This window comes from Bos indicus, chromosome 4, assembly GCF_029378745.1.
Source record: "Bos indicus isolate NIAB-ARS_2022 breed Sahiwal x Tharparkar chromosome 4, NIAB-ARS_B.indTharparkar_mat_pri_1.0, whole genome shotgun sequence".
NCBI lineage: Eukaryota > Metazoa > Chordata > Mammalia > Artiodactyla > Bovidae > Bos > Bos indicus.
In genome coordinates this window covers 48,886,939-48,899,776 of record NC_091763.1, presented here as the reverse complement: position 1 = coordinate 48,899,776, position 12,838 = coordinate 48,886,939, and the positions used below count along the sequence as shown (strand labels likewise).

The window sequence follows — 12,838 nt, the reverse complement described above, 5'->3', positions numbered from 1 at the left end:
AATTCTGCGTCATCATCTGGGCGGGGCGCGCCGCTGCTGACGGCATCACTCCCGTACCAGCCAACATGGAAGGTGGTGACGGCGGCGTCTCTATGGCTGGCCGTGGGGCTCCGGGTTCCGGAGCTGCTGCAGCCACTGTCCGGGAGCTCCTGCAGGACGGTAAGGGGGGCCGGGCTGTGGTCGGGCCATGGGGTTTGGGAGCTGTCTGCTCCGCACCTGGGCCTGGGTGGTGGATTCAACTCGTCGCTTTGCAGAAAGTTTTCCGTTCTCGACGTGACCACTCCCCTCAGCCCGGCCCACTGGCACCTGGGTGCCGGCCTTGTCAACGTGTTTGCCCAGGGACTTGCTGACCCGTTTCTTTCCGGTTGCCCTGGGGACACCTGGTTTCTGGAGGCTCCTCATTTTCAGCTCTACCCTCCACGCTCCTGGGGCTTCGCTGATGTCCCGAGTTTCCGCACCTGGTGACCTACTGCTGCCGCAGTTCTTGACCAAAGGCTGAAGCGTTTAATGCCCTGAAAAGTGTAAGAACTAGGACACATGACAAGCGCTGAATGAAGGGGGTCTCTTTTTATGTAGATTTGGAAACATCCGCCCCTTTGACAAATTCTTGGACTGCACAGGTGGCCCCCGTTTACAAGCTCGCTTGTTTGTGGTTTATCCACAACCACACATGGGGGAGGGTTCGGAGCATTCATTCAAGCTGGGATTAACCATATGTATTGAATATAGTAGTCAAGTTTATTTATAGTTTTGGACAAATTGCTAGGAATAAGAAAAGTTAGACATACTACATTTGAGAAGCGCACACAACTGTATTAGTGACGTTCAGTTCAGTTCAGTCGCTCAGTCGTGTCCGACTCTTTGCAACCCCGTGAATCGCAGCACGCCAGGCCTCAGTGTCCATCACCATATCCCGGAGTTAACTCAGACTCACGTCCATCGAGTCAGTGATGCCATCCAGCCATCTCATCCTCTGTCGTCCCCTTCTCCTCCTGCCCCCAATCCCTCCCAGCATCAGAGTCTTTTCCAATGAGTCAATTCTTCGCATGAGGTGGCCAAAGTACTGGAGTTTCAGCTTCAGCATCATTCCTTCCAAAGAAATCCCAGGGCTGATCTCCTTCAGAATGGACTGGTTGGATCTCCTTGCAGTCCAAGGGACTCTCCAGAGTCTGCTGCAACACCATAGTTCAAAAGCATCAATTCTTTGGCGCTCAGCTTTCTTCACAGTCCAACTCTCACATCCATACATGACCCCTGGAAAATCCATAGCCTTGACTAGACGGACCTTTGTTGGCAAAGTAATGTCTCTGCTTTTGAATATGCTGTCTAGGTTGGTCCTAACTTTCCTTCCAAGGAGTAAGCGTCTTTTAATTTCATGGCTGCAGTCACCATCTGCAGTGATTTTGGAGCCCCCCAAATAAAGTCTGACACTGTTTCCACCGTTTCCCCGTCTATTTCCCATGAAGTGATGGGACCAGAAGCCATAATCTTCGTTTTCTGAATGTTGAGCTTTAAGCCAACTTTTTCACTCTCCTCTTTCACTTTCATCAAGAGGCTTTTTAGTTCCTCTTCACTTTCTGCCATAAGGGTGATGTCATCTGCATATCTGAGATTATTGATATTTCTCCCTGCAATCTTGATTCCAGCTTGTTCTTCCAGCCCAGCGTTTCTCATGATGTACTCTGCATATAAGTTAAATAAGCAGGGTGATAGTACACAGCCTTGACGTACTTCTTTTCGTGACGTTAACGTACTCCAAATCTATTTTCTTTCAGAATAAAGTTCAAATTTCTAAAGACCCTTCTCATCTGTTCTTAATTTCCTTCCCAAATCAACATCATGTTCAACCTTGTATAAAAATAATTTGTGTGCTTAGCCTTTACTGCATTGTAAAATTCCTTTTTATATTCTGCAGAGTTACCTATGGTAGGTGCAGAGTGTTTTTAAAAACTGAACATCACACTGAGAAGCATATGTACACATTTGTAGAACAAAATAAGTTATAAATGAATGAAATAAAGTTCTAAATTGCTGTTTGTTTTCTGTGTTGTATGCTTTATTATTGCTCTTAGTTTCTTGCCTTCTGATTATAATTTACATACTTTTGCCAAGATTTACTAATGATGTCCTTTTCTGAACTAGATCCTGTTCTGTAGGATCTCTGGCTAATGCATCTTTATATCTTAATTTAAATTCAGTTTTACAAAGTCTTGACTCCTGTTACACATACAATTTCCACTCTTAAGTAGCTTACGATTTTGGTAGGGGAAATAGTCCTGTAAAATTATAAAGTTAGACACTGTAATATAGCATTATAATGGTAGCAGTAGAATTATATATGAAGTAAAACATGAATAGAAAAGTGGATGATAACTGTTGGTGGCTAGGAAATGTCAAAAAAGACTAGTTGGAGTTGGTTTTGAAGTATAAATAGAACTTCTCCAGGTGAACTGCACGAAGGTAGTACATGCCACACATGGGTATTGATTTCAGTAGGTTTCACTCCAGGAACTGTAGTCAGTTTTTGGAGGGTACATAAGCCTCAGTGCTGCTTTCTGTATTTTCCTATTTGGTTCTCTTTCTCATCTTCAACAGTAATTACTTAAATCTTTTTTACTTTTTTCAAGCCACTCCCTTTGAGCTCAACAAATGGTTTTCAGGTTCCTTGGAAGAATCTGATATGAACTTCCTCGATTTCTTGCCATTAAATCTGTGAACTAGCCTCAACCTGTTGCCATCCTTTCTTCTTTTACATGATATTTTTAATTACAAAAGAAGTGTACTGCTTCCTAAAGACAGTCGCTCCTCTTGGTGTTCTGGATTTTCTTCCTGCCTCCTCCAGGACCAGTTACTCTCATTCTGTGCCATTGAGATCGCTTTGCTTTGGGGATAAATCAAATGGACACTGTTTTGGTCCTTATCTTACTTGATCTTGTGAAAGGTTTTGACTTTTGAAGTACTTTTCCTCATGTGGCTTGGGAGTTGCATGGTTTTAGTTTGTTTTGTTTTTAAATTTCCTTATTCTTTAAGTGCTCTTTTTCAGCTTTCTTTAGATATTGTTGTCTTCATTGTGTGCCAGTTCAGTGATTCACTCCACTCTTGCCCCCACAACATTCCTAAGGAAGTAAATATTCCCATCAATAACAGTGATTCACTGTGTCAGGGATCTGCCAGTGATGGAGATTAGGATTGATAGGGTTGGTGAGAAGATGCATAGTTTGAAATTTTGTGAGATGTTTCTGATGTGATGGCTGTAAGAATGAGAAAACTATAAAAGAGAAGCATTAGGGATATTCTCTCCTCTGATTTAAAAACCAGTGATTAGTATCCAGCCTTCACTATGTTTGATCTTTGTAACATATTTGACACTGCTACTGTTAAATCACTTAAGTCGTGTCCGACTCTGTGCGACCCCATAGATGGCAGCCCACCAGGCTCCCCCATCCCTGGGATTCTCCAGGCAAGAACACTGGAGTGGGTTGCCATTTCCTTCTCCAATGCATGAAAGTGAAAAGTGAAAGTGAAGTCGCTCAGTCGTGTCCAACCCTCAGCGACCTCATGGACTGCAGCCTACCAGGCTCCTCCGTCCATGGGATTTTCCAGGCAAGAGTCCTGGAGTGGGGTGCCATTGCCTTCTCCGATATTTGACACCACTGGCCATTTACTTTCTTTAAACTGTCCGTTTTGGTTTTTGCCATTCTGTCCTGTTTTTCTTTCTCTCTGAACATTTAATTTCTTTGCTTTCATTTTTTATCTTTACCCCCAAACTTTGGTGTTTCCCTGCTTCTGAATTGTTGTCCCCATTTTTTTGTGCATTCTAAAGTGGCTTCCTAAATCATCTGGTCTTTTTTTCATTGTTTGACTATTAATATCTTTGTACACAAATATACACATATATGGTCCTTACCTCTCTTCTGAGCTATAGAACCACTGTCTATTGGACGTTTCTATCTTGATAGTGAACAAGCACTACTAATTCTACATATAAAAAATCTGCACGTGGTACACACTGCTATATTTAAAATGGGTAACCAACAAGGACTTATTGTATAGCATATGGAACTCTACTCAATGTTATGTGGTAGCCTGGATGGCAAGGGGGTTTGGGGGAGACTGGATGCATATATATGTGTGGCTGAGTCCCTTTGCTATTCACCTGAAACTCACAACATTGTTAATTGGCTGTACCACAATACAAAATAAGTTATTAGAAAGGCCCGTGTATGAACAGATAGTATAGATTCTGCACATGAAAAAGTGAAATCAATTTTTTTCACCCTTCTCCTCTAACCCTTTGCTCTAGTCGTCTCTGTTATCCTTACTTGTATGTGGTAAGTTAGGCGTGTGTTTGTTCTCCTATAGGTTATGAGTTCTGTGGAGGCAGGGGTACATTCATGTTCATGTTTATACAAAGATTACATGTCTGTTAGTCAAGAAACTTGGAAATCATCTTTTAATTCTTGGTCTACCCAATCACCCATTTCCAGCCTGTGTCTTAAGTCCTGTACATTGTAGTGTCTGAATATTTGTCACTTCCTTGACATTCTTACTGCCACTATGTTTGGTCTCCATCCTGTCACTTGGGCTGTTAACATAGCACCGTACTCACTCCTGTGGCTCTATTCAGTGAGTATGCTGGTAAAGCAGCTTTCTGGGAAAAGAGCAAAATCCCCGCTTTTGTATTACATGTGAATTTTCATGGTATAAATACCCTTAGCATGGTCAGTTTGAAGATAGCTACATGAGATGTCAGCTGGCTCACACAATTCCTGAAAGTTTAACAGTTGGCTCTGAGGAGTCAGTCTGAGCCAGCCCCAGTACACCACTGCGTGGCTAATCCCTTTTCAGTCATCCTCCATCCTGCTGCCAGAAACTGTTCTACAACACAAGGCTCACAGCACTCTTTCTTGGCTGTAAAACCTTAAATGGGGTATAGTCTGAACATTTTGCTTGTTTTACCAGCCTCTTTAAAAACTGCACCCCAGCCTTCCTTTGGAACCTCAAATCCTGCCATCCTTTACCCTTTCTGTCAATATCCATTGTGATCTAGACATACTGAAGTCAGTATTATCCTTATTCCTCAGAATATACCTTTGTATTTGCTGCCTCTAAACCTTCGCTTTTGGAATAACCTCGACTTGTCTGCCTGGCGGGATCCTTGATTCTGAGAATTGCTTGGCAGACTGTAAGGAAATGGGGTTCTCAGGATTAAGGCCAAAGTAGCAGTTTCCTTCTTTCACTTCACTTCGAGAGTAGTCAAGAATGAATCTCTGCTTTTAGCAGAATGATACTTGTAGCTGATGTATAGATTAATTCATTCAGCCAGTATTGAACACCTGCTGTGTGTCAGGCATTGTTCATGCTCTGTGGGTGTGGTAGTACAGAAAGCAAAGACTTTGCCCTTGAGCATATATTATAGTGAATGTAGACAATTGAAGTTTTTGGAAAAGTACATTATAGCTTGTTTTATAATCTCTTGTCAAGGCAGTCTTACCTCTATCTACCATATGGCTAGGAGATAATCCTTTTTACCTACATTGACTTCACTTCTGTATATCTATTTTTAATTCATAATTCCATTTTCCTTTCACATATTTGTGGATTTCTGTACAGAAAGTTATCTTAACAGCTATATTTACTCCTGTTTTCTTTCTCGTAAGGGCCTACATTCAACATGGTTTCTGCTTCCTTTTACTCATTTCACTCATAAATCCAAAATTTCAATAATACCTTTAAGTTTGTATGTGCCTAGTTCTTTTAAAATTTCAGATTCACTTTATTGTAACAGTATTTGTGCATTGATCTGGAGATACTGGAGACCATAATTTTCAGATCCAGTCAATTTTCTAATTGTTGTTGACCTTGTTTTCTTGTGTTGAAAACTGTTGCTAGTATTTTTTTTTCAATCTTTTCTCAGTATTTTCTTTTAACTTACTGATAAAACTAGCTTTTTTGTTGTTTGCTAATCGTGTCCAACTCTCTGTGACCCCATGGGCTGCAGTATGCCAGGCTTCCCTGTCTTTCACTGTTTTCACAGTTTGCTCAAACTCATGTCCTTTGAGTCAGTGGTACTCTCCAATTATATCCTCTGCTGCCCTCTTCTCCTCCTGCCCTGAATCAGGGTCTTTTCCAATGAATTGGCTCTTTCCATCAGGTGGTCAAAGTATTGGAGCTTCAGCATCAAGCCTTCCAATGAATAGTCAGGGTTGATTTCCTTTAGGATTGACTGATTTGGGTCTTTTCCAATGAATTGGAAAAGGGTCTTTTCCAATGAATTGGCTCTTTCCATCAGGTGGTCAAAGTATTGGAGCTTCAGCATCAAGCCTTCCAATGAATAGTCAGGGTTGATTTCCTTTAGGATTGACTGATTTGATCTCCTTGCTGTCCAAGGGATTCTCAAGAGTCTTTTCCAGCATCACAGTTTGAAGGCATCGATTCTTTGGTGCTCCTAAAAACTAGCTTTTAGGAGTATGCATAGTGGTCCAGAGGTGGGCTCTGGAGCTAGACTGCCTTGGGTTCAAACAATGAGATGGTCAAAGTTTCATGCCTTGTCTCTGCCCGTCTCTTCACCCGTAAAATGGGGAGAATGATATTTCCAACAGGGTTGTGTGCATATAGAATAAATTAGTATGAGTTCCAACAGGTCTGTGTGCATATTGAATGAGTTAGTATGTATAAAGTGCTTAGGTCAGTACGTGATGTGTAGGAATATTCTTAGTAAATATTGCCACTCTTCTGCTGTTGCCACCACGTATTCCTTCTTCTTCACAACAGAAAGCCTTTTCATTAGTTTTTGGTGTACAGAAAAATCTCAAAATATGTTAACTGTGGTTATAATTGTTCTGTCGTTTAATTTCTGTGGTTTTGTTGTTTTTCAGTTGCTAAGTCGTGTCTCACTCTTTGTGACCTCGTGAACTGCAGCACACCAAATTTCCTGGTCCTTAACTGTCTCCCAGAGTTTGCTCAAACTCATGTTCATTGAGTCGGTGATGCCATCCAACATCTCATCCTCTGTCATCCTCTTCTCCTCCTGTCCTCAGTCTTTCCTAGTATCAGGGTCTTTTCCAATGAATGGACTCTTCCCATCAGGTGGCCAAAGTATTGGAGCTTCAGCATCAGTCCTTCCAATGAATATTCAGGGTTGATTTCCTTTAGGATTGACTGGTTTGATCTCTTTGCTGTCCAAGGGACTCTCAAGAGTTTTCTCCAGCATCACAGATTGCAAGTATCAATTCTTTGGCACACAGCCTTCTTTATGGTCTAACTCTTATTTTTGTACATGACTACAGGAAAAACCATAGCTTTGGCTGTGTGGACCTTTGTCAGCAAAGTTATGTCTTTGCTTTTTAATACACTGTATAGGTTTGTCATAGCTTTTCTTCCAAGGAGCAAGCATCTTTTAATTTCATGGCTGCAGTCACCATCTGCAGTGATTTTGGAGCCCAAGAAAATAAAATCTGCCACTGTTTCCATTTTTTCCCCATCCATTTGCCATGAAGTGATGGGACCAGATGCAATGATCTTCGGTTGAATGTTGGGTTTTTAAGCCAACTTTTTCACTCTCTTCTTTCATTCTTATCCAGAAGCTCTTTAGTTCCTCTTCGCTTTCTACCATTAGAGTGGTATCATCTGTATATCAGAGGTTGTTGATATTTCTCCCAGTAGTCTTGATTCCAACTTGTGATTCATCCAGCCCTGCATTTTCCATGGTGCACTCTGCATATGTTAAGCAAGCAGGGTGACAGTATACAACCTTGATGAATTCCTTTCCCAATTTTAGACTAGTCTGTTGTTCCATCTGTGGTTTGGTGCAATGTGATTAATAATTTTTCTTATATTTTCCCCAGAGTGTTATAGTGATTTTTTAAATGAAGACTTCGATGTAAAGACTTATACTTCTCAATCTATTCATCAAGCTGTAATTGCTGAACAACTAGCAAAACTTGCCCAAGGAATCAGTCAGTTGGATAAAGAACTACACTTACAGGTAATTCCAATCTTCTGGAGCATATAATTTATCCCAGAGTAATTATATATCATTTTATAATCCTTTTATTATTTAATCTAAATGCATATTTATATGAACAAATGTATATTTTCCCAAGTATATATATATTTTTACATTTTTGGCTGCACCACACAGCATGTGGGATCTTAGTTCCCCAACCATGGATTGAACTCACGTGCCCCACCTGGGAAACATGGAGTCTTAACCCCTGGACCACCAGGAAAGTCCCTCCAAATGCATTTTTTAAAAGTTTACTGGAAGCTACTTTTTGTCAGTTGAAAAATGGATATCCCATCTCTCGAAAACCTTTTATTCGTAGTTTGTTTTCATCATCTCATCTGATATGGAGGGAATATAGGTTGGCAAAAAATAGGATGTCTTAAGTCTTTCCTGGTGGCTCAGACGGTAAAGAATCCACCTGCAATGCAGGAGACTCAGGTTCGATCCCTGGGTCAGGAAGATCCCCTGGAGAAGGAAATGCAGCCCATTCCAGTGTTTCTGCCTGGAGAATTCAATGGATAGAGGAGCCTGACTCTCAGTTCTTGGGGTTGCAAAGAGTCAGACACAGCTGAGTGACTAACATTTGATAAAGATAATAGAAAATGGAATTTTGGAAGCAGAATAGTGTGAATAAGGAAAACTGTTCCCATCAGGAGTTCATACTTCCTGAACACAAAATGTAACATTTGATGAAATTGCAGATAGTTGATAAATTTGTGGTGGATAGGACACAAAAGGGGATTATGAGATAGGTCCAAGTCTCAGTTGTGCTGTTACCTATATACCTTGGAGTCTTGCCTTTTTTTCTGAGTAGGCACTTAAACATTTAAATTAATGAACAGTTGCATGAATAAATGAACATTTACCAGGAAACCTAGATCTGGTATAAAATGAGACATGTTCCCTTAAACTTTTTTGTGTCTTGCTTTATCAATTAAAACAGCTACTTGTTTAGGACTGGGATGACATCTAAGGTTGATTTAACTGTAAAATTCAGATTATATAGTTAGAGATCAGTTATTTATTGGGAAACATTTATAGTCAGTTTTAATAGTCTGGTTTGCTGTAGTCTGTGGGAATAGAAAAATGAACATATTCCCTGGCTCTCTAAGCATTCACAGACCAGTGGCAGACACAGACAGAAATAATGACAGGCAAGTGATGCCTGTTATAAACAGAGTAGTACACATTGTTTATGGGGGCAGGGGAAAACGCTTTTAATTCTGCCTGTGTTTCTTGGGGTAGCTTTTTGCAGAAGCCACCTGAAATTCTTTCTGCCTTTTTGTGGTTGGCATTTTCCTTATCCTTTGCATGTAGTAACTTCTCTGAAGGAATCAGTAAAAACTATTTAACATCTCCCAGAGAGGGCAAGTTATACTTAACAGTAGTTTTGGATGTGGGATTGAGAAAAGTCTCAGTCCTGGTATGAGATCTGAACCTGCTATAATTATTTTTCTGCAGAAGCAAAATTGGGATAATGCTGACTGAACTCATAAAATATAATCAAAATAATTTAAAATATCAGTGAGATGATTTAAATTACAAAAGACGTACAGAGATATGTATCAGTCAGGACTTTAGTACAGGAAACAGAAACCACTCTAGGTATTTAAAGCAGGAAAATACTTAATACAGAGGATTGGATGGACAGCTAATAGGGTGGAAGGATCTACCGTGGATGCAGCCCAGAGGCCTGCAAGCACCTGCTGTTAACTCCCATGTCCCTGCTGAAGTTCAGCTTTTGGGTGCTTGAACTCTGGTAACTGAACTCTGGAATGATGAATAGGGCTATCTTGGCTAGCTGTCTCTAAAGCCTCAGGTCTCAGGATCTGGCTTACTAGCTGAAACAGTAATGGGAAAACAGCTTTCCTCTTCTGTCTTCTAAATCTCTTGGAAATCCATCCAGTTGATTGCAGGGGAGACTATAACAGTGTAGTTTTAGGTTTTTCAAACTTTCCGCAGCATCACAAGGGACAAAGAAAGAGGATTAGGAGAAAATCATTGTGTTAGGATGGATGCATTAATCACCATGTCAGTGGACTGGGGAAAATTGAGAAGTCTTCCGGATAAGACATAGGAGACCAAAAGTAACAGTTATGTGATAGAGGAAATTGCTAGAATGACAGTGACATCTGGTATTGGACAGAGTGGAGGATTTAGGGTTCCAGTCAATGAATCTTCGCTCATGAGGAGCTTCAGTTTACAGATTAGACATGAAACTTCTTATTCATTGTAATAAAGGATTCCTGGATTATTCTAAAGATTTGCTTGATTTCTTGATGTTTCTAGGATTCTCTTGCATGTAGCCTTTAATTCCTAACCTTTTGTTTTTTTTTGGTATAACATTTCACACTGCCCTAATATTCTTAAAAATATCAGTCTTCCATAGGAAAGAGGATTTGCTGTGACATGGGGAAGCTGGAAACAGAGAGATGTTCAGGGAGGTGCTGATTCTGCTTTATCTTTGCAAATTAGAATGTGGTTGTGATGATGCTGATTAAGTTCGAGAGCTAAAAGAACCTGCTGTTTGAAAACACTCTTTAAAAGGAAAACATGTATTAATTAGTGTGGTGAGAATTAGCAGGTTTTTGTTGTTCAGTTTTGGCACATCTTCCTTCTGCACATCCTACTAGGAAAACATGGTGCTAATGAAAAGACTTCCTTGGCACCATGTCGAGCTTTAAGCATGTTTATGTTCCTGCCAATCAGACATCTCAAACACACCTTTCTTACTTGTATTTTTTTCTCCATATAGAGAGAGACCTTCAGTTCTACATTGTGGTTACAAATTAAAATACCTAATATTTGTAATGCTGATTATTCATTCTTGATTTTCAGGTCGTTGCAAGACATGAAGATTTATTGGCACAAGCAACTGGAATTGAGTCTTTGGAAGGTATGTTTCCATTAACTGTTATACTTTATATAGAGCTTGCCTAGGGCTTGGTAACTTTTCTTGTGAAGGATTGGAAAGTAAATAATTTAAGACTTTGCAGGCCATATTAGCTCTGTTACAGCTATTAAATTCTGCTGTTACAGAGTGAAACCAACTGAGTAATATGTAAATGAATGTGTGTGGCTGTGTTCCAACAAAACTTCAGTAAAGCTTTGCGGTTTTATTAGCATGTGTGTCTGACTTTTTGTGACCCTGTGAACTGTAGCGTGTAAGGCTGCTCTGTCCATAGGATTCTCCAGGCAGGAATACTAGAGTGGGTTGCCATGCCCTCCTCCAGGGGATCTTCCTGACGCAGCGATTGAACCTGTCTCTTACGTCTCCTGCATTGGCAAGCAGGTTCTCTGACCTTTGAGCTAAATTCTCTAGATTTAAATCATTGCTTAGCTTCCTACTAGATGTGTGAGTTTGGACAAGTTACTTTCTGTGCCTGTTTTATCCATAAAAGAGTGTTAATATGTACTAATATGGTGCTAATTTGAGTAAACAAAATGTTTAGAACAATTCCTAGTGCATATTTAGTGCTTTTATAACTGAGTTAATGAAAACAAGCAGAGAATTCTAGTGGTTAGAGGTTAGGACTCTGCAGTTTCACTGCTGAGGGTGCAGGTTCAATCCCTGGTCAGGGAACTAAGATTCAGCAAGTCACATTGTGGGGCTGAAACCACTGTCCCCCGCCACACCCCGCAAACCCCAAACAAAGTCAGCTCCACCAAAGTAATGGAAATAGGCTTCAGTTCTTTCATTATGTTTGACTTCTTTGAAATGCTTTTCAAAACTGAAAGTATAGTAGAATAATGCATTGGATTTTTATTGTGAATTCTTCTATTTTTGTTTGACTACTTTTATGAATTTTTCATTCTGTTAAATTATGTCTCATAAATATGAAATGCTAATACTGTGTTTTCTGTCACCACTTGTGATTACATTATTAATCACTGCACATCAAAAGAAAGCTAAATGATTTTTCCCTTTGTTGGTTGAATTCTTGAGGAAGAAGGATATTGCCTTTTGTGAGGCAATATTCTTTAATGCTTCCCCAGTATTTCTTACACATACTCAAAGGTATTATTCTCAGCATGTACACTGTTTCTAATGCATCCTGATGAAGAACATAGTATTTTAAAAATAATAGTTTGTCTGTTTCTTGAATATTTAGGATAGATACTAGACTATGGGAAAATTAAGAGGCTCTAGGTACTGACTTACTGTTGCAAGTTAATTTTTTTAATCTCATAGTATTTTATAAGTTTCTGGAAGCAAGAAACACTACCTGGTTTTTAATGGTAATTTTTGTAAACAAATGATAAATGATTTTTTTCCTTTATAAAACCTATAGGGATGTCATGGTAGTATGTTGATTTTGAGTTTAAATATGTGTAGATAAATCATCACAACAAAAATACTTCTTACTGTGGTTTTTGTATATATGCTTAGTTCTTTTTATTTTTTTTAATTGGCTGCATCATGCAGCTTGTGCGATCTTAGTTCCCCAACCAGGGATTGAACCCTGGGCTATGGCAGTGAAAGTACTGAATTCTAATTGTCACGGTCTGTGCATGGATTGGAAGATAATTTTTAGACATGAGGCAGAATGAGAGAATAGAGTTTATTACAGCGGGAGACACTTAGAACAGCAGGCCAGCTCAAGGGTGAGCCGATGGCTTTTGTGTGTTAGTGGCCAATTTTATAGCCTCAAGACCGAGTTCTTGCTGGGTGCCATTAGGTGATTGTTTAGGGTGCTATAGGGAGGTTCTCAAAGAGTCGGACGTGACTGAGCACAGCACAGGGTGGGTATTTTTTTTTTAATCTAATATGGGGTCAGGGAACTGGAGCTGGCTGGTTTAGATGGGTGGAGGCTCATGGCAACAATTGCT

The 12,838-nt window shown here is 40.0% G+C and overlaps 1 protein-coding gene across 3 annotated transcripts in view; it reads left to right on the top strand.

Annotated features, from left to right (window-relative positions):
• The first annotated feature begins 3 nt into the window (after positions 1 to 3).
• COG5 (component of oligomeric golgi complex 5) overlaps positions 4 to 12,838 on the top strand; it is a 281,625-nt gene continuing 268,790 nt past the window's right edge. For 2 of the 3 annotated variants that reach the window (XM_070787248.1, XM_019959426.2), the window contains exons 1-3: positions 4 to 159; positions 7,848 to 7,987; positions 10,847 to 10,904. In XM_070787248.1, the coding sequence (XP_070643349.1) occupies positions 66 to 159; positions 7,848 to 7,987; positions 10,847 to 10,904 (292 nt within the window). In that variant the 5' untranslated portion in view covers positions 4 to 65. Of the gene's footprint in view, positions 160 to 7,846; positions 7,988 to 10,846; positions 10,905 to 12,838 lie in introns of those variants that run through there. The other variant, XM_070787249.1, reaches the window with a different exon arrangement.